The 21,647-nt window shown below is 44.7% G+C and overlaps 1 protein-coding gene across 1 annotated transcript in view; it reads left to right on the plus strand.

The window, feature by feature from the left end:
* The first annotated feature begins 649 nt into the window (after window positions 1–649).
* Window positions 650–21,647, plus strand: part of zswim8 (zinc finger, SWIM-type containing 8) — a 36,997-nt gene continuing 15,999 nt past the window's right edge. The window contains exons 1-12 of the mRNA XM_070841323.1: window positions 650–2,278; window positions 10,977–11,130; window positions 14,462–14,556; window positions 14,753–14,925; window positions 15,351–15,458; window positions 15,744–15,825; window positions 16,452–16,572; window positions 17,046–17,247; window positions 17,892–18,067; window positions 18,262–19,552; window positions 20,891–21,022; window positions 21,301–21,480. Coding sequence (XP_070697424.1) covers window positions 2,101–2,278; window positions 10,977–11,130; window positions 14,462–14,556; window positions 14,753–14,925; window positions 15,351–15,458; window positions 15,744–15,825; window positions 16,452–16,572; window positions 17,046–17,247; window positions 17,892–18,067; window positions 18,262–19,552; window positions 20,891–21,022; window positions 21,301–21,480 — 2,892 coding nt within the window. The 5' untranslated portion in view covers window positions 650–2,100. The remainder of the gene's footprint in view (window positions 2,279–10,976; window positions 11,131–14,461; window positions 14,557–14,752; window positions 14,926–15,350; window positions 15,459–15,743; window positions 15,826–16,451; window positions 16,573–17,045; window positions 17,248–17,891; window positions 18,068–18,261; window positions 19,553–20,890; window positions 21,023–21,300; window positions 21,481–21,647) is intronic.

Here is a 21,647-nt window from a genome sequence, read left to right on the forward strand (position 1 = left end):
TATTAGGGCCTCTTTTCTTCCTAAAGCTTTTCTTTTGCTGATTATTCTGCATCACTGGCATCTGGCAAAGATCTCAGTGAGATAAGCAGTCTCATGCTGTTAGTGCTGATTCTGAAATGGGCGATTCTGCATAATGGGTACTTTTCCTTTTGGTACTTTTACTTTAGTAAACATTCAGATGCATGACCTTTGCTTGTAAGAGTATTTCTACATTGTATTCCTACTTTTACTTAAGTGCAAGAACTGAGTACTCCTTCAAGCTCTGACATCAGTATCTTCTACTCACCCCGAGGATAACAAGGTTTGTTCATGCAGGGTACCTGGAGTGAGTCATGGAGCCACAGGATCTTTGTCACTCTTCTGTAAGCTACTGTAAAACAGCCCTCCATTACACACCACGTTGTCAGAAAGAGGAGGCTATTTGAGTGTAGTTGGGGCCTGTTTGAGGACTAAGATAACATGAATGCCCAGTCTCAGGCTTGAGGAATGACTGCCGTTCGCTGACATTTAGCTAGTTCTCCAGGAGAGCTGGGCACTGGCCGCCTGCCTGTGTGGAGCTCCGTGGTGTGGAGCTGGCAGCCGGAAGCTGTGATCAGCTGACGGAGGAGGAGCTGTAGGAGAGGTGAGCCATCTTCCCCCGGCAGACTGATAGCCTCTGACAGAGCCTGGACGACAGCGAGACGGGAAACGGTCCGGGGATCCCCGCAATCACTCGGAGGCAAACACGATTAGAAGACACCACAACAACCGGTGTCAGTCGGACGGAGGGTATCTGAAGGAGCCAGAGGAATCTCTGCACTACATCTGACCGAGGAATACAGCCGCTTTTAACGGCACACACACGACTCTAACACCAGTACAAAGAACGGAAAACATTGACCTGGGAGCGGGGATTCATGTCGGATTGTGAACCGTATATAACCCAGGAAAATGGCAAAGTGCAGTAGATAGGCGGTAGAAATATCTGGGGGTCGTCGCCGTTCGACGGGTGGACAGCATCAGCGGTGGATGTAAACAAACAGCTATTGGAGCTAGCTCAAGTTAGCCGACTGGGGGTTAGCTCTCCGGTGCTAGTGCACATAGCACCAGCTAACGTGGGGCAGTTCGACCAGAAGGAAGGAAAGCCGAGCTGAACGAGCCTGTCGCCGCTTCAAAACCAAATTTAACCCCGGTACAGTCGTCAGGCAGCAGGTGACAGCTGTTTGTATTATCTCAGCAAGCTGCTCTTAGCAGAATTAGCCTTTCAGCTAACGTCGGCGGTATGTTTGCATTCCCAGCCCAGCATAGTAACATTAAAGTGGCACACTCATTGTAGAACAAATAAGAGATCTGACAATACTACGTGTGTTTTCGACACCAGCACGTTTAAAAAAAAAAAAAAAAAACAGGCTGTGGGCGAGAATTAACAGTTTGAGGACGGCTGTAATGGCACAGCAGATAATCTAGATATCCAGAGCAGAGGATCCAGTTGATCGCTTGGAGAGTCTTGATGAAGGAACACAGCCTAATGACTTCTTAGAGGTTTAACCACACCGCTAACGGAGGCCAGCGTTGTTCCAAAGCTCCACGCTTTATTGGCGCTCTTGGCCGCACAGAGGGTGAACATTTCCAGTGTAACACCGTGTGCTCTTCGGCGTGTCCGACAGTAACAACACTCCCGGCTAGCTGGGGCTTCGGCTGGTTTATCCTCTGAGCGGCAGCAGTCGGCGACGGGGACGTTACAGTCAGACGGGGGCTTCTGGAAACTCTGCCCGGCAGCATGGAGGGGGCAGCTCCATCCATCTGAGTGACCGGTAGTCTGTCCCGAACACACCACAACCCTGAGGACAGGTGCCTGGGGGGCCGCTGTACGTGTACTCGTGCTGGGTGTACCCCTACAGACCTCCGCCGCCCCGTCGTTCTGGAGGATGTAGCTGCGAGGGCCCAGCGGTAAGCCTCTCAGCTGTGTTTGGTTGCCAGTGGCCTCCCCTCCCCCAGTCTTGAGACTCTTGATTCTCCCCGGGTGTTGGACACACTTTGTCGGGTCTCCCCTTCATAACTAGACCGAAGAAAGGACGCGGCCGGTCCTCTGGACTCCGACGGAGTGAAAAAGTGGATGTAATGGAACTGATGTTCGCCGAGTGGGAGGATGGAGAGAGGTTCTCCTTCGAAGACTCGGACAGGTTCGAGGAAGACTCTCTGTGCTCCTTCATCTCAGAGGCCGAGAGTCTCTGTCAGAACTGGAGGGGGTGGAGGAAGCAGTCCGCTGGACCCAACTCCCCGACTGTCAAGATTAAAGGTTGGAGGGCACACACACAATTCCACCCATCCGAAATACATGAGCGGGTCTCCACAGTGAGTGGGAGAGGTTTTACTGACTGTAATGGCCTGAGTGGCAGAGTTACCTGTTGCTGGAAAGCCTATTATACCTAATCATGAATACACTATAAGTAGGTTTACTATACAGATCTATTGGAGTGATACAGAGAGACTTCCACGGTGGCTTGAGAGTATTCCTAACACTGGTGGCTCCAACTGATGCTGTTGCAGCTCAGTAAAAAAAAAAAAAGCACTCCATCTGCACCACTTCACTTTGTCACTCTTTATGTTTCAAAGCAGGACCTGCATATTAGTCAATGAGTTTTGTCAGACTTCAGCAACCGCACAGAGGCATCTTTGCTTTTTTAAGTTAGCGGACAAACTACCGCTCCAGCCTTCCTTGTACTGGGTATCTTAATCATTCCATGACATGTAATATAATGGAAGAGTCCTGGGAATGTGGGACCCACTGGCTCCACATGCCTCGCAGCAACCACAGGCTCCTCTGTGGGGTTACTCTCCAGAGACGCCTCCATGTCCTTGTTTACTATGATCATCACTATGACCCATCAACAAGCAGACGTATGCAGCCTTTTACTCCGCTAACTGTCACAATAAGAGCTCAGTAAGAATGACTGTTCCTCTAACTGCTTCAGTCAGAATAAAGTGGTTTACTCTGAAATTCATCTGGTTCCACACGAAAAGTTGGTCTAACAGTACAGCAATTTGTTGTAAAGGTGAACATTTGTCATGTTAATTCTTCTAATAATTATGCCCCATGTTTATGCTTGCCCACATGATGCTTAGTAGTTGTTTTGGCTCCATCTTCGTCAGAGGTTTTACTGTTGTTTGAGAGCTGGCTTTAGTTTTTGGTAGGACAGAGCTGTTCTGCTTACTGACACAAGGACATTTTTAAGTCTGAGTTTATTAAGCCAGCCAGCCAGTTGTTAGAAGCTCATACTGTACAGCCGAACGGTGGTCAAACCCGCAGAACTTAACTGTAAAATCGAAAGTAAATATCCCTACATTTCTGAATAGGTCAGGCTAATACTTAAGAGAAATATGTCTTCGATGATGCCTAAAAAGGCATCATGTGACAAGACATGTCACAAAAGGTTAAATGGTGGAAGAGCTGTTAAGATGTGGCAGCCTACTCCCTCTAGGCAAAGAGTGTCTGTTAGTCATATTCATCAGTCTGCCTCTCTGGCTGGGTCTGGTCAGCGGCCTTCAAACACGACTGGCATGAAAATAACATGTCGGTGCAACGTGGCTTTAAAGTATACAGGATATTAGACCCAAGTGGTTCAGAGGGTTAAAAAGAAAGGTTTGCATAGATGTGATGCTCTGTTTGTGTTTGTAGGTCTAAAGCTGGTTTTGTGATGAATGGAAATGGTAAAAAGGTCCAGGATGTCACATAAGGCTGGAACGATATGCCCATTCAATACCATCATGATATTTGGGTGCCGATTCAGTTTGTGTAGTTGACTTTCTGTAACACTGTACCATGGGGAAAAGCGAGCTTGTCCATGGCAGCACTGCAGGATGCTCTTAACACCGGGGAACATGAAGCACCTGGAAGAACACAGCGGCGGCTAGCAGTGGAACGGGGAATGACACAGTAGACGCTCCCCCGTAAGGCTCTTTCCAGTGAGGTTGAGCTATAAACCAGAGCGTGAGCGCTATGCTTTGGCGTTAGCTCCGTCCTGCTATCATGGGCCGGGGCAGTTGGCCACCATGACACCTGAGTGCCCTGCTCGGAGCGCTGTGACCACAGAGGACAGCGTTCTGTGTATGAATCCACTTTGGATTTGAAATCTAAATGTGCAGGTGTGCCACCGTCTACTTTCTCGTGCCAGCTTTGTTTTTCTTGAAGCGCTGTGGCGTCCCCTCACTCTTAGAGTACAACAGTAAAGTCGGTCATGCCTTTCCACTTTGGCATTGGCTTGATATTGATCCAGGCATTATAGATCCATTAAGGAATCATTTAAAAAAAAAAAGATACTTAACTGAATCAGATTTTTTTTTGTCCCACCACTAGTGTCATGTCACCTGTACTCCTGACTGAGCACACTGCACCTAAATCTTGCAGAGCCCATTGATGTCCCTGGGGACTTGCTATAATAACTTCCATTCATTGGTTCAGTGTATAACTGAGCTGCTGCTGGGACGCCTGCTACATACCTTGCTTAAGTAACTGAGACCAGAGCTCCTTCTGTCACTGAGCCCGAACCTTTAAAAGGTGTCTCTAACACCCCCATTCAGACTGACATGTTGACTTCATCTGCATACACTTAATATGCATGTCTGCTGACAGGGGTGTATGCTGACATGTTGGAGACTTGAGGCTTACTCAAACTGCAATAAGCGCCTGCTGTCTCCTGCCCCGCCTCTAACAACTCACTGTGTCTGTTTCTTGTTTGAACTTACTTTCTGCAATATTTAAAACTGATAGAAAAATGCAGAAAAACGTCCAGATCTTGCTTTGTCCACTAAGGACTTACCTGTCAGTTGCTAAACTCTGTGGCTGATGAGGATGTACTGTCAATTTTCTCTGGTTTTGAGATGGCCAGATGCAAATGTGGAGGGTTTAAGAAACACTGCAAAGACAGCTTTATCCTGATGTGACTGTTCTGAGGCATCACAACCCACCCATTGTATCAAACATGTACCTGTGAACTAAAATGAGGGTTTTAAACTGCCAACCAAGGAAGATTTCTTCAAGATATGCATGATGTGGACCATTTAGAAAATGCTTCTCAATGAGGAAAGGAGGAGAGGGATGAACTTAGCATTTAACATTTTGGCCTTACAGACCCTATTTTCTACAATAGCAGCACTTCTACGCTATGCCAGCTCCTGAAGGGATACTGAATGTATACACATGCTGTGTTTGCTTTTTAATGATTGGAACAGTGAATAAAGTCCGACCCTGCTTTAAAGGAGCAGTGCTGCTCTTTAATGGGAAACATTAAATTAACAACATAAAATTACAGTGTGGGAAGTATATGTAAATGAACCATGTAGACGACATTAACCAGCTCTAGGGCTGTTGTAGTTTGACTGAATAACTGATTTACAATAAATTCTTATTGTGATCTTATTGCTAGGTCAGTTAATCAATCGAACACGAGCCCTACAGCCGGTAAAAGTCCGCTGGGAGCTCTCGTACAGACAACATGGAGCAAAGTTAAACATTGTTCATTTAACTACCACCATTGTATGATACAAAGTCTGGCAAAGTCTCCCTTTAATGTTACTGTCCTGTGTCTTGAGGACCAGGTGATGGGGTGGTTTGCTGCTCCACTGTGATCTGTAACTTTGGGCTTTAGCTGCTATCTTTATCTTTTTTAAATCACAAAGATCTGTTGTTAGCAAACAGTTCCCTACTTAATCATCTAGTAGGTACAAGTCAATCTTATAGTCCCATTGGAGTGTGATTGTGTCCACCGGATCAATGGAATTCCCATATTCACTCTGGTTTCCAAATATCTGGCTCATTAGCTACTAAATACTCCAGTGTGTTCACCAGCTAGTAGCTGACTTAATCTGTCTGCTGTTCAATGCTGAGTAGGCAGTGCACAGTACTTGTTAACTTATCAGAGGAACAGTTATTTGCTGTGGCTGGAAATGGGGTTGATGACAGCGCAGAGACTGAACCATACCATCAAACCAATGACCTAAAATAGACTTAAAAGCTCAGGGCAAAAGTTAGAGAGTTGGTGACCATTCTCTGTGGGTCTGGCACTGGGAGTGAACCCTTCCACATTGCACATTTGTGTTTGGTACGATATCCAAATTTTGACTTAATACCAAGTTTAGTATCACAGTACGTGATACCGAAACAATACTTAAAACTGAAACAATACTGGGCGCTGACACGCCATGCTGCTGACACATTACAGAAGTCCCAGCTGGCTAGCTAGCTAACTTATTGACTAACCTGTCATGTTCGGAAACTTCAGAGAGGTCTTGGTGTCACCCACTGAGGTGCTTGGCGAGATTTGAAGTGCTATCTCACTTGTGTGACACCTTTTGCATGGAGGCTTTGTTATGCTACTGGTTTCGCCTTTAGTGTTGGATGTGTAGGCTGCAGCAGCTACCGTGGGACTATTTCTGATGATCATACGCTGTCGTTGAGGCAGAGGCATTGCTTCTCTCTCTGTCGAAGCTGAGGCTCACACTCATTCAGTGGGGATGAATTCACAGGCAGATGTGCCTTGACCAGAGACGTTACAAGCGCCTGAGTTGGATAGTACTAGTGGAGATTCTAAGTACCGAACCGCTTTTAACGAAAAGTACCTATATTTCAGCACTACTGCACATAATCATTTCATTTTCACAATCCACGTTCAGTGTTGATCGAAAAACTTCAATTAAATGGACAGTAATTGTATAGCAAGTCTATATTCTAGTTTTTTCAAGCACTCAAAGTGCTGTAACATTTCATTCACACTTAACCATTCACAAACTGTCTCGCATGATCTTGCTACTGCGTGATCTCGCGATTCTCGTGTGATCTCGTGAATCCAGCTGATTTGGGCAGACATGGAGGAGAGTCAGATTGTAAACGCAGAGCAGAAGGAGGCATCCCGCTGACTGAAGTCAGTCTGGTCTTTATGGGCACCAGTTAACCTTAAAACCGCTAACACCTGAAATGATTGCTCTCATTTGGAAGCTCTCTTAGTTTTACTGTTTTATTTTTAACTCCAGTGTCAAGGCAGGTGTTTCTGTTTGTGTGGAAGTTTCAAATAGAATTTAAGAAGAAACTAATCAAATGTGATGAAGCACAGTATGGTTATTTTAAACCATTTTACAGTTGAATTCACGGGACAGTTAGTGTATCAGATTTCCAATCCATGTGCAAGACCACATGTTTGTGATCCAAACGGTTTTAGATGTTGCTGCTCAACTGAGCTAAACTAAATTGAGCTAACTTTAGCTTTGTTCTCTCCTGAGACAGAGGCAGACAATTAAAAGCAGAGCATGGCACAGACTCGTTCATAATCTTTGTTCACTTTGTATGAACACAAGCTGTTCAGTTCTCAAGGGAGTGTAGTCATCAGCGTGAGAGTCACCTCGCACGTTTTCAGTGTTTAGTCCTGCACACATCTTCATCACATTCGCTCCCCAGGTAGTATACAGTATATATATATTAGCATTTTCCTTCTGTCCTTTACTATACAAGCAATAAATGTCAAACCAACACTGGGTACAGTCAACATTCCCTACAGGCCAGGCCTCTGTGTTATGATGAAATGAGATGAATAACATAGCTACTGCATTGTAAAAACCTTCCTCACCATAGAATATTGATAATGTCCAAAGAACAATAGACCTGGCATGAACTTTAATCTATGAAAGAAATCTGATCTGCAGACAGCTCCAGCAAGAAAACACTCAAACTGAAGTGCAGTGGGCCTCCAGGACCAGAACAAGGGCAGGCCTGGTGCCATTAACATTACGGCATGGTAGAGCACCACATATTGTATGTTTGCTGTGTTGCTGTGTTGTTCAGTGCTGTTTTTGTAGCAGGCGGTGGTGCTCTACAGCAGGGCACTGAAAATTCTTTGAGAATTGCTTTGCCTTTGTCACCACTAAGTGAGTATGCAGAGCCCCGATTGATGGAATGCACCCTGGGGAGAGAAACGGACTGAGGGTGGACATGAGGAAGCCAGTGAAAAGAGTGAATGAGTCCTCAGCTCCTTACCAGCCAGCTACAAAGGAACAGCTGTTGTAGTGGTTTCCCACTGTGCTGGCAGCTGATTGGTGGTCATCTTGTTGCTCTTCACCTGCAACAGCCAATCTCAAGACTTGAAATGTGATCTCTGTTACTAGCCAGCCACCCCTCTCTCCTCAGCTTCTAGCTCTTTACACTCGGGCAGTCAGACTGTCTTGGTACAACTGGTGATTTCACACTCATCTCATTTAAAGCTCTCTTTAAATGGATGATTTTGCAGTTGAATTAAGGCATCAAGATGAGTCCGGCTCAGTTTAACAATTAAACCACCAATTTAAAATGGCCACAAATAGTGACTCCAATGTAGTCCTAAAGATTTGCTTTCCCTTGGTGAGCTGTTGCATGAAAGGAAATCATTGCACTTTTCTAATTACTTGAGCAATACAACCTGGACACTGATCCTATTGAGGCAGAAACCTCTGCAGCACAACCAAAACTCCTGTTGCTCTGACATAAAAACACCAGCAGTACAACTATCAGAAACAGCTCCTGGAATGTCATTTTGATAATAACAATTGTGTAATTTAACTGTGAAAAAACATAAAGCAAGTTAAAGTGAAACTCTCTAATGAGTTGGGTTTGGATATGTGTATTTATATAAGATCACACACATTGTCACGCAAATCCAGTTAAGTGGTGTGCGGAGTGATAAATGGTGAAAGATATGTTATTAGTTTTGCTTACGGCTGTCTTAAGTCTGTCCTCGTCAAGCTCTTGGAAGAATACAACAGACTGCTGCCATAGCTAGAGGAGGATCCTTCTGACACGCTGAGTTCTGTTTGGTTGCTCACAGAGGGGTCCTCCAGGAAGATCACACTCACACTTCACTCTGGCCATGCTTGTTTATTCACTTGGCCTTCTGCTACTACACTCTATAAATAAGGTTTTATTACTTGACCACACAAACGTGAAAAAAAAAGTCTCTCCTGGAAGTTATTCATAGTGTGTTTCATGTATACTCAGCTCCCTGGATGAAGTCCAACTAACTTTATGCATCATGTCAAAGGTGGTACTGACATTTAGTGGGTTAGGTTAGGGCTGAGGTGATGCCTGAATTAGTCCATTTAATGATCTGTGAGTGCATACAAGCAAATCTATTTCTTATGGGATCAATTGTTTTGCAGCAAATGCTACAATATTGTTACCTACTTCTTTATTCTGTCACAGATTCATTTGCCAGGTCTGTAATCATCATCATTTAAGCCAGTCATTTTCATCATGAGGTAATGATTTGGCAGAATGAGATCTCCCATATAACGTATGAGTGATGCTAGTCTGCTTGTCCTGCTGTGTTTCCCATGGCCTGTAACCATGAGCCCCTGAGCCTTTACACCAGGAATGGCATTTTATGAACACAGTGCTTTCCTCCATATATGGCAAACAGTAGTGGCTTGGAAATGAGGTCTGTAATCTGAGACCATCACTTTTTCTTCTCTTAGTGGCAGACCAGTGTGCTCTCAGTAAGACTCCTGTCATTGTGCTTATGCTGCCCTCTCTTCAGGATACACACACGTTGTTTGATTTGATTTCTTCATTGGTCACAGTTTCTGTATCATAGATATTTTATCCCATAACAAAGTCTTAAGTCTGTCGTTGTACTTGTGGCCCCCAGAGGTTCATTCTGCTAGGTTCATTCCACCCCACTATAGTGATGTTTTGGATAGAAAGAACAACACACGGATGATTTTTGCTGTTCTTAGGCCCGTGCCAGTGTGGCACTAGTTTGTCAGAGCTATACCAGCTTTTAACGGTATAGGATTAGTGTTGACATTTCAATCTTGACTTGACATTTCAATGTTTCCACTCACATTCAACCCACAGTTTTTTTGTCCCAAAGCTGGTGCAAGAGGGAAAGCTATGATGACTGTTATAATCCAATGGGTATTTCTTAGTGGTCCGCAGCAGACCTGTGGAAAACCTGCCTGACATGCATATACATAAATGCAATGCCAGAGACCTGAGACCAGATTCAAAACAGGCCCAAAGACAGACCTGATCCAAACAGGCCAGAGATAGTCACACTGCGACTGTAACACTGCTTTTAACATTTCAATATTTGTGTAACAGACTGATAATTCAAATCCGGGGGGCAGAGAAACACTGCTCCTCACACACCAATACCTACAGTATTTACATTTGGGTGCATGCTGATACCGAGTATCGATATGAGTGCTTAATAAGACCATTTCATTGTACCATTTCCAGCACATTACCATTATACTTGTGTCAGTTGTTAGACTACTGTTGCTTAAATGTCAGTAGCTACCACAGAGGGGCAGATGTCACATGAGTAACTGTTATATATGATAATCATTAGTTTAGATAATTATTAGTATGTATGTAGTATTAGTATAAGACAAAAAAAAGTAGGTGGTGGTTGCTCACTGAAGCAGGTTCAGCCACTGGACTCCTTATGAGAGCCAACCCACAAAACTATGTGACCTGACTGTATGCATTATAGCAGCAACTGTCAGGACAGAGGCACCAGACGGACTGAGTGCTGCAACACACACTCAGTGTGTGTGTATGAGGGAGAGAGAGTGACGGAGAGTGGGAACAGAAGGTGGACTATTGCATTCATGTTTCTGTAAGTTATAAAATTCAAAACACTCTTTTGACAGTTTTTGGACCCACCTGCCTGAACCTACCCATGGCAGTGGGTCGACCCGTGCATCACCACCAACCATCCTTAACAGATTAACACTGCTGATCTGTCATAGTGACAAGCCATGCACACTGCTCTCCTGCATGGCAGGGAGTCGCCCAACTGCTAATGCTGGTATCTGTGCATCCCTAGTAAGGAGGTTGTGGTCATTTAAGCTGCATCTCTCCATCATGTGAGATCAGAGTGAAGGAACATAAATACACACACTACCTGATGTCTTTCTTCTTCAATATGGCTGACTGAGCTGGTCTTTCTCTGTTCTGTGGTCTTCCTCAGATGGCCAAGTGATTCCACTGGTGGAATTGTCAGCAAAGCAGGTAGCGTTTCACATCCCATTCGAGGTGGTGGAGAAAGTCTACCCCCCTGTCCCAGAACAGCTGCAGCTCCGCATCGCCTACTGGAGCTTCCCAGAGAATGAGGAGGACATCAGGTGAGAATGCTGAAAACCAGCCTGGATTTTTTTCACTTCACCTCCTTTTAGGAATGTGCCAGTGTCTTGTCTGCTGTTGACAGTTGAAGAGACAATTACAATTAGGTGATGCGCTCCCAGCTATGAGCTGTTAATCTATTTATTAAGAGATAACCTCTCTTCTCTTTTTAAGATCAGAAGAACTAAATGCAAAGTAGCTTAAGCTCCATTCATATAATTCACACATCAGACAGGGTTTCCCCAAGTGCTGGCCGCCACTACTACTCTCTCTGTGATGAGACACTCACATAAATAATCCAGTGAAATCACAGTCTGTTGGTAATTAGGCTACTAGGATATTGACTGAAAATCACTATAGTGGTGATGTTTACCAACCTGAGCTATTCTGCTCCCAACCAGTCCTTGGTTCTGTGCTCTGTGCAACAAATATGTCTTTCCTCCCTGCTGACAAAGCTTCCCTCTGTGTTAATGGCCCTACACAAGTCTACATGAATGAACGCTTAACTGTCAATTCTGTTTTCATGTTATTGTCAAAGCAAGCCGTGAATCTTACATGTCCTGTTTGTCATAACGTACAGGCTGATATCATCCTTTAAAAAGGAAAAAGGATTTCATCACATCAGCAAAGGGCGTATGTAAACTACTCTGTAGACATCCTACATTGATTTTATTGTTTCTGCATTTAAAATGAGAAATGTTTAACTTGTTGTTGACTTGTGTAACTCTGAAATCCCACCGGGTACGTCTCTGTTGCGTTCAGCGCGGATGTTTCAGAAGCGTGTCAGGCGCAGAGTGTTTTGCGTGGCTGATTTAATTGGCTTGCTCAGATTTTTTGGATTTTTTTTGGATTTGTGTCCTGTTTTTCACGCTTCTAACATGTCCAAACAAGCTACATTTTGTATTGTGTCTGTTTTAAAGGTGTTTCTTGTGTGTGTTACCTGGTTTGTTGTGCTGTGGCTACAGACAGCGGCCAAAGTGAAAGTTGTTTTTTTTCCACATCTAAGACGAACCTCTCGTTGATCATGGTGTTAAAAAAACCCTCTGACCGGTTAATGTCTGGCCTGGTTAATATTCATTTTTATTAACAATACTATAATATTAATGTTATATAATGATATTGATGTGATGGTGGAATATACCAGTCTGCACGGGGGCTTTTATTTTTAAAACTGACCGGATTCTCTTTGCCATTTGTTGTTTGCTGTTGTTGTTTGCCTGACGTTGCCTGCGTTGAAAATAGAGCAGGCGTATCTTTAGCGGAGCGCCGAGCCGCTTCTGGTGGATTTTAAAGCATTGACTAGAGTGGGCACAATCAGCTCCAGCAGCCGCATTGCAACTGGAATGCAACGCAGACCCCCCCCACTGGGATCCAGCCTTAATTGCCAACACAGCAAACTTCATAAGCACCACATCTGATCAGAAAACATGCCTCCAGACAAATCATGCCAATGTTGTTGCAGACACATGAAGAGAGAATGTTCTGATGAGATTCATTTTAGGAGGTAGTCCAGAAAGAGCAGAGAGACCTGTACCAGGCGAGGAAGTCGACAAAATGCTGCCTTCATTGTCGGTCCTTTAGGGTAACTGTCATGAATGACAAACACATTCAGTATGAGAGGCATAAAGCAATGAACCCAGTCAGCATAAAGCAGCTAACCCTGAGTAACAGTACTTAGTAAATGTTGTATGGGGTTGGGCTTGGATATACACATGTAACCTTTAATCGGGCAGTCTTTTTAAGATCCACATCTCTAGTCCACCAGACATAGAACAGCAGTAAAGACACACAACAAACCACAGCCAGTCTCACATCAGTCACAGTCACACACGTCTCTGAAAAGGTCCAAAGATAAAAGTTTAAATTCATCCAATTCAACAAGACTTTCAATTTTATGGTACAATGCCTTGAAGGCAGCCTGTCTAGGTTCAGAATTTACTGGCAGGGCGTCAAGAGGACATGATAGTCTGAGGCAGCTTCAGTGCTAGACATTTATACAAAGCAAAATCATTGTCTTGCCGAATGGGTGACAACTCACAAAGGTTTAGCAACTGGCATGGTGGTAAATGAATGCTTTGGGTTTAGTCTGTCCTGGGACAAACTCTACGCTGAAGCAGATGACTCTTCCTGCTGCTGGGATGCAGTGGGCTGGAAGCACACAGGATGTATACAGATTATATAAGTAATATTAGTATTATTTCAGATTTTTTGGAGATATCGCGACAATGTCATATTGGTGAATTTGTCTGGCCTTGATAATCGTATAGTGACTGATTGATTAGCAAATATAAACCAAAGGTATGAACGCTAGTGTGCATATACATTTTGTTTGGGACCTTTGGGTATGTAGAATAGATCAAAATACGTGTCTGTCTGAAATGTGGATCTAAAGGGATGTGCACTAACTGACTGATGTGAAAAGGGTAGGTGTAATAAACTGAAGCTTCACTGTGCCCGTCTTTGGCTCTACCAAGGACTGTGAGGGGGGGGCAGAGAGAGGCTCACACACACACACACTGTCACACACACCGGCACTTGGAAGACCTATGTGTCAGCAGAGTGGCATTTCAAGATAGATTTTCTTTCATTGCAAGCTCCGATCAATTTACTGGTCATGTTGTAAATTCATATTCCCATTTCTTGTTTTATTAACTACAAAAAAGTCTGAACACATGGCATCTCTATCTTGATTAAATGTACGAATATAATATAAAAACTTCCTGTTAACACAGTTTATGTTGTTTCAGCATCAACTGCAGTATTTCTTGCATTGGTTAGTTAAACATAATATTAAGCATGATCAGTATATATCAGTATATGTTTGATTTCTGTATACCAAAGTCATTTTCTTCCTTTGAGTCTTTGAGGATGAAATACTAAAGGGAGTTGGTGTTCAGTGGTGGTGGGCACAACCTGAAAGCAGACTGTAAATGAACTAAGTGGCTTGAATTGACACCAACTGGCACTCAACTTTAGTTGCTCATCCTTGTGAGTCTTTGCAGAAGTCCTGTAAATTGGAAGATTGAACTCTTCCATTGTGTCCCCCCTGAGTGCTGGGTTTCTGGGAGAAGTTTATCAGCCCTCTGTGAAATATGTTCTTCATCATGGTCCTGTCATCACGCTACAACACCACAAGCTCTGAACGGCATCAGAGGCTCGGAGAGGAGAGAGACAGATGGATAAACGGGTCGCATTTATTATAGATACACTCGGCTTTGTGATTCTCTTGCTGATGTGGTCCTCTTTGTCTTCCCTTGAAATCTTTCCTCTGTAGTTTTCTCTTCTTCTCACTCTGTCACCTCTTTGTGGTCTGTTGTCTTCGTCCTGCTGCAGGTTATATTCCTGCCTGGCTAACGGGAGTCCAGATGAATTCCAGCGTGGAGAGCAGCTCTACAGAATCAGAGCTGTCAAAGATCCTCTGCAGATTGGTGGGTTCAACTGTCATTCTCACTCAACAGAGTCATAGAGACAGCTTTCACACCTGTTGTAAACTACAGCAACTAGACTAGTTAAGCCAAATCCAGTGTAAAGCTAAGAAGTGTGTTTGGTTCTTTGCTCAAACTCTCCCTGTGGTCTTCTCTGATTCTGTCTGTTTGTCTGTCTTTGGTTGCCTCTGTGTACCAGGATTCCACCTCAGTGCTACGGTGGTGTCCAGTCAGGCTGGTCAGTCTAAAGGAGCCTACAATGTGGCGGTCATGTTTGATCGCTGCCGCATCACTTCCTGCAGCTGCACCTGTGGTGCGGGGGCCAAATGGTGCGCCCATGTGGTGGCACTCTGCCTCTTCAGGATCCACAATGTGAGGACTTCTAGCAAAGTGTATCACATTTTCATCAAGTCAACTGATCTCCTTTTATCAACAGAAGACCAAACATAAGTATTAATATACCACAGGATGCATTGGGCTTGCAACAGTTGCAACAGTATGAGATTAGTTCAGAAAACCTCACAGTTTCACAGTATCACAGTATCCGCTACTGACTGTGTAAGTGATGGTGTCACAGCTGGTTGAGCTGAATCAGGAGATGTATTTGTTTCTTGAGTTTCTTGAACGTAAGGAGGGAAAATCATGATAAAAATAGCATGTAGCTATAACATAACATGCCAGATGATGTGTTGGCACTATAGCATGTTGAATCAACTAGTTTAAACAAATGTTTACATTTTAACTGAGGTCACTGGGTGTTGGTATTCATTGCAGTGTGTGTGTGTGTGTTCGCGCAGGCATCAGCAGTGTGTCTGAGGGCTCCAGTCTCTGAGTCTTTGTCAAGGCTGCAGAGGGACCAGCTCCAAAAGTTTGCCCAGTACCTCATCAGTGAGCTGCCTCAGCAGGTAACATCCCTGTCCCGAACCAGCTGTCTGCTCCATGAATCTAACCTTTGAAGAAAATGCAAGTATGATATAATGTTTTTGCTGGACAGCTGAGGCTCAGAGGCCCACTAATCACAGGTTTGGGGGCTCAGTGAATGTGTGAATGGTTAGCTTTCTCATACATGCCATCAGTGTATGAATGATGCACGAATGTGAGTGTAGTGCTCAAGTGCTTTTAGAGGTCAAAGACTAGAAAGGATCTATGCAAGTACAGACCATTTACCACATTCAGTTTTGTGTGTCCAGATCCTACCCACAGCTCAGCGGCTGCTGGATGAGCTGCTGTCTTCTCAGTCCACTGCCATCAACACCGTGTGTGGAGCTCCAGGTACAGCAGCAGGGCTGAAAACCTTGGCTTTTCCTAACATACAGAGAGAACCACCTTGAGCTGACCTCATGTACACTTTCTGATATTAGAACCAGAGGATAACTTTGGAACATTTCATTTACACTTTTATGTGAAAATGAGAAAGTGGACCAGTTTCAGGCTTATATATTTCTGTAGCTAGATATATTTCCTGTACTTGTGTAGAGGACAGTGTGTTTACACTTGTAGTCTTGTGTATAGCATCCATACAGAGAGTTGTGTTATTGCTGTGGCAGGAAGATTTGGACAGGACATGTAGTTTTTTTATCTCATTCATAAAAATGTCTCTGTAGAAAGATAAAAGAGAGAAACTGGTAAATTGGCCTTTTAAATCCCAGCTACTCCTCAGTTTATTCACTTTCACTGTGAAACAGGAATAGGAAAGTCCTCAAATGAAAATGGAATGGATGCCTTGCTCAGTGAAATCTCAGATTATCACTGTTGTGTGTGTGTGTGTGTGTGTGTGTGTGTGTGTGTGTGTGTGTGTGTGTGTGTGTGTGTGTGTGTGTGTGTGTGTGTGTGTGTGTGTGTGTGTGTGTGTGTGTGTGTGTGTGTGTGTGTGTGTGTGTGTGTGTGTGTGTGTGTAGACCCCACAGCAGGCCCTTCGGCGTCTGACCAGAGTACCTGGTATTTGGATGAGTCAACCCTCAGTGACAACATCAAGAAGACCCTGCATAAGTTCTGTGGGCCCTCCCCTGTTGTCTTCAGGTATACACCACATATTCCACATAACAGTTCATTCTAAACTTCAGGGCTGTACTCCAACACTTCTCTAATCCCTTTTACGCCTACACACAAACACACACACTAAATATGGTGCCAGTTTTACATGTGAGCTTTTGGGACAAAATGACACAAATCCAGAGTAAAAGTAACACTGGTAATCTGTTAATGCAGCATTGAGGGAAGACTACAGGAATACTTGTTATCCTACTAACTACAACTAGTATTGTCTGTGTGTACAAAACACAGTATAGCTTATCCTTCTTTGCCATAGAGCTTCAGTCTTGTCCCAAAAGTACTCAAAATACAAAAACTATCTGCCCCCTCATACTGGCTGACATATTCCTTCAGCACAGTTGTGTGTAGGTCATTTTTACTGTAGGCTTATTGAACTCCACTCCCTCTGATGGAGCTCATTGTTACTTGACTAACAGCAGCGCTGCATGTGTTCTCTACAGTGATGTCAACTCCATGTACCTGTCGTCTACCGAGCCTCCAGCCGCCGCTGAGTGGGCGTGTCTGCTGCGACCTCTGAGGGGCAGAGAGCCAGAGGGCATCTGGAACCTTCTGTCCATCGTCAGGGAGATGTTCAAGAGACGAGACAGCAACGCCGCCCCACTGCTTGAGATCCTCACTGAGCAGTGCCTCACCTACGAACAGGTACGTCCTCAACAGGACACAAGCCCCCACAAGCAAACCACTGCTGAGATGAAAAACTACAGACACAAGCATGTTGGCGTTAATGAAAGGATTGGAAAGAGGACTGAAACCACCCATCAGAGCAAGTATCATATTTAGAATTGCAATACATTTTGCAGTCTTTGTTGTGACATTTGAATTGAGATAATACAAATGAATTAATGCAAATGTCACAGAGCCAGAACTAGAGATGCATTAATCTTTTGGCCCAGAATCAGTTTGAGACCTTTTGATATTGTGTGTTCCTGAAGCAGATACCGTACTTATTTACAGCACCATCCCAAGCAACCGTTAAACACTCCGTCTGTGCTTCCACCAATTACATTACTAGTATATAGGACTGAAACATTTGAAGAATACCAGGTCAGGTCTTGATTTGGACTGAATCACAAGTCATATCTCAGCAAAGCATGTGTGATTTATTGAGCTATGGTCCTGTTATGATGGGCTGACGATGTGTGTTGTTTTTGTCACATTATGGACAATTTGACTTGATGTCGGTGCATTTTGCTAACAAAGTTCCGGACCTCTGACCTTATGTAAAATTCCTAAGTATTTAAGTGCTCGTTATACCCTCACTGAGTTGTCTTACTTTGTGTGTGCAGATCATCAGCTGGTGGTACAGTGTTCGGACCTCAGCATCTCACAGCAGTGCCAGTGGCCATACCGGGCGCAGCAACGGCCAGTCAGAGGTGGCGGCTCACGCCTGCGCCAGCATGTGTGATGAGATGGTGGTGCTCTGGAGGCTGGCAGTGCTCGACCCCACTATGAGCCCCTGCAGGTTAGACTACACACCGCTTAGGACTTCTTAAACTGTCACAGAAGGTTGTCATGGAATGTGAGAATTTCCATGGGAAAGTTCCGGAACAGCATCTTTATCACTGAATGATTTCGTTAGACAGAATTCTGAAGATTGCAGTAAATATTAAGTAAGGACTCAGGTTAAAAATGAATACTGTGTGTGCTTTCTTCCAGGCGTCTGGAACTGGCAGGCCAGCTGAAGCAGTGGCACCTGAAAGTCATAGAGATAGTGAAGCGGGGACAACATCGCAAGTCCCTGGACAAACTGTTCCAGGGCTTCAAGCCTGCTGTGGAGTCCTGCTATTTCAACTGGGAGGTGGCCTACCCACTGGAAGGCATCACCTACTGCAGCGCTGACAAGAAGAGCGCCACATTCTGCTGGTCCAGGGCAGTGCAGCTCCAGAGAGGTGCCAGAGCTGCTGCAGGAGGAGGAGGGGAACCTTCTGAATCAGGGGGGGGAGTGAGAGTTGAAGGTGGAGGTGTGGGAGATTACAAAGGAAGAGGTCACTCATCCCAAATGGAGGTGGCTGTGCGACCCAAGGAGACCATACTGACCAAGAGGAAGGGTCTGTCAGTGAGTGGAGGGGGAGGCATGCTGGTCCGTCTGGGAGGGGGTGTCTCTCTGTCACTGGAAGACGGAGGAGGGAAGTGCATGTACAAAGGGCCGGGCTCGTCCTCTGGAGGGAAGCTAAAATTGGCACAGGGAGGTGGGAAGGGCGCATCTGTAGGAGGTCCTGGAGGAAGTGGAGGGTTAGGAGGCGGGAAGCATGCCAGTGCCAAGCGGAGAACCAGCAGTGAGGACAGTTCCCTGGAGCCTGACCTGGCTGAGCTCAGCCTGGATGACGGCTGCAGTCTGGCTCTGGGGGCTGAGGCCAGCAACACCTTTGAGTTTCTCCCCCCGCCACCAGAGATGCTACCCTCACCAAGCCCACTGCTCAGAGACTCACGCAAGTACAGCAACAGCAACAGCAGTGGGGGGAACAAGATTTTTGAAACAAAGCGTGCCAATCATGCCACAGCTGCACTTCCAGCTGCAGAGCCTGCTCCAGCTGTCTTCCCTTCCAAAGAGACGGTGGTGGTTGTTATGGACATGCCCAGCACTGCAGAGAAGGAAGCAGAGCTGGAAGTGGAGCATGCCCACAACAGAGATGAAGATGTAGACTCAGCTGGCAGTAACCAGCCTTCCACCTCCACCACTACGGCAAGGTCAGGCACCACTGAAACGTCTGCAAAGCCGCCGCAGGCCCGCAGAGAGGTGCCGGCTGCTGGAGCAGCTGCAGGCAGCTTGGCAGCAGCAGGTGGAGCTGTCGGAGGAGAAGCTATGGGTGAGGATGATTACCAGGCATACTACCTGAGTGCTGCCTCAGAGGAGGGAGCAGACAGACAGCTGGCTGACAGCCACCAGGAGGAAGAGCCAGACATCTTTGCAGGGATGAAACCACTGGAGCAGGAGGGGCGCATGGAGGTAAGAAAGGAAGACCACGTATTGTGCTACTTACGTTGTTCACTGCTTGAGCTTTACAGCAGTGGACGTAGACATTTAAATTCTTAGTGAACTCTCATGTCACTGAACATAAAATGTCTGTTTCCCATCGTTTTAGCACACACAACACAGAGATTCATACAGCTGGGTCAAAATTGTGATTATCAAAAGAAGAAATTTGACATGAGCTTGTTATCCAGTTGCCAGTGATGGCCCGTGATTAAGACAAGTTCAAGTTCTGACTGCAAGCCTGGTCTGACTAGTGACTGGAATTCAGCGCAGGGTGTTTTGGGTGACAAACATGTTGCCAGTGAGGACATGGCTCTTTGGAACGCTGCATACTGATGTGGGTCATTGACCAATTGGAAGATCGGTGGCTTCCCAAATTGCCCCTGAATGGGTGTGAATGATTAGTTTCTTCCTGATGGCAGGTTGGCAACTGTGGGATTAGCGAGAAAGTCACTAACAAGAGGAGAGAGCTGTGAGTGCTGAGCAGGGATAGTTTAAATGTACAGCTATTGTTATGAAGAATACAGCTAAATGAATTGGGTTGAGATAAGAGCAGCAGAAACGCTCCCAGTGACAGAAACGCTGGCAGGAATTAGACAATACGATTAATGCAGCACGTCAGGTCACAGCTTCATCTGGGCAGACTGCTGTTGGACACTTGTTTTTTATGTGTAATTTAATGTGATTTCTGACATATTTCATGGATTTATATTTATATTGTAAATACAAAAAATTCTAAATGTCCTCCATGATCACCTGAGTGTTTGTGTGTCTATATTCATGGTGTCAGTGTTCGTCAGTACACTGTCTGACTCTTAATTGTTGATTGGAAACAGTTTTGTCTTCATACAGTGGACTATCACTTATTGTTATGCAACATAGGTTTGGTTCTTAGTTTCATATGTTACGGTCCTGATTCCCCAGTAAATTTGTATTTATCAGAGGCCAAAGTGGCCACGACCTAAAAATTACTTAATTCCAGGCCTGACGTAGTTATATGGAGTATTTATCTAACTGCTACTCACAACATTTTGTACATTTTTATTTTGCTTATGTATTTGTTTGTATTCATGGTGGTGGTCACTTTTACTTCTATCTATCTATCTATCTATCTATCTATCTATCTATCTATCTATCTATCTATCTATCTATCTATCTATCTATCTATCTATCTATCTATCTATCTATCTATCTATCTATCTATCTATCTATCTATCTATCTATCTATCTGCATTGGACAAAAAAGACACAGCAGATGTGAAAATTGCTCTCTTACTGACCTGCATGTTGTTGCTTTGTGTGTGTGTGTAGGTGCTGTTTGCGTGTGCTGAGGCTCTCTACGCTCATGGCTACAGTAATGAGGCGTGCAGGCTGGCTGTGGAGCTGGCCAGAGACCTGTTAGCCAACCCACCCGACTTGAAGGTGGAGCAGCCACAGACTAAGGTAGATACAGGCACCCTGGAGCCATTCTCCCATCTCCTTGGATGTCTCTTCTCTCCCTCTGTTGTACAGTCTCAAACTGTTCCAAACTATGTAGTGGGACAGTGAGCCTTTAAAGAAAGCCACCACATTCTCATGTCTGTTTTATATCAGCATTGTTACTGTGACAATTTGGCAATATATTTGTCAATATATAAACTGTTCACCAAAAAAGTGTTGTTGATGTAAAGTTTTGTTTCATGGTGTGACATCATTATTATTTCCCTGGTTGTTGGATTCAGGGTAAGAAGAACAAGGTGTCAACCAGCCGTCAGACGCAGGTAGCCACTAACACACTGTCAAAAGCCGCCTTCCTCCTCACTGTTCTCAGTGAACGACTGGAGCTCCACAACCTGGCCTTCAGCACCGGCATGTTCTCCCTGGAACTCCAGAGGCCACCGGCATCTACCAAAGCTCTAGAGGTGTGTCACTCACACAAATACACACACATAATCTGTAGGCGACGGTACCTGAAAATCAACCCCAGAAGTAGACTGCTTAAAATTGTTGTAAAGTTACATTCATTTAATCATACCATATAACACTGCTTTTAATGCATTCGTTATCATCTTTATCATAGCCAGAGATA

This window comes from Pempheris klunzingeri, chromosome 12, assembly GCF_042242105.1.
Source record: "Pempheris klunzingeri isolate RE-2024b chromosome 12, fPemKlu1.hap1, whole genome shotgun sequence".
In the NCBI taxonomy this organism is placed as follows: Eukaryota; Metazoa; Chordata; class Actinopteri; order Acropomatiformes; family Pempheridae; genus Pempheris; species Pempheris klunzingeri.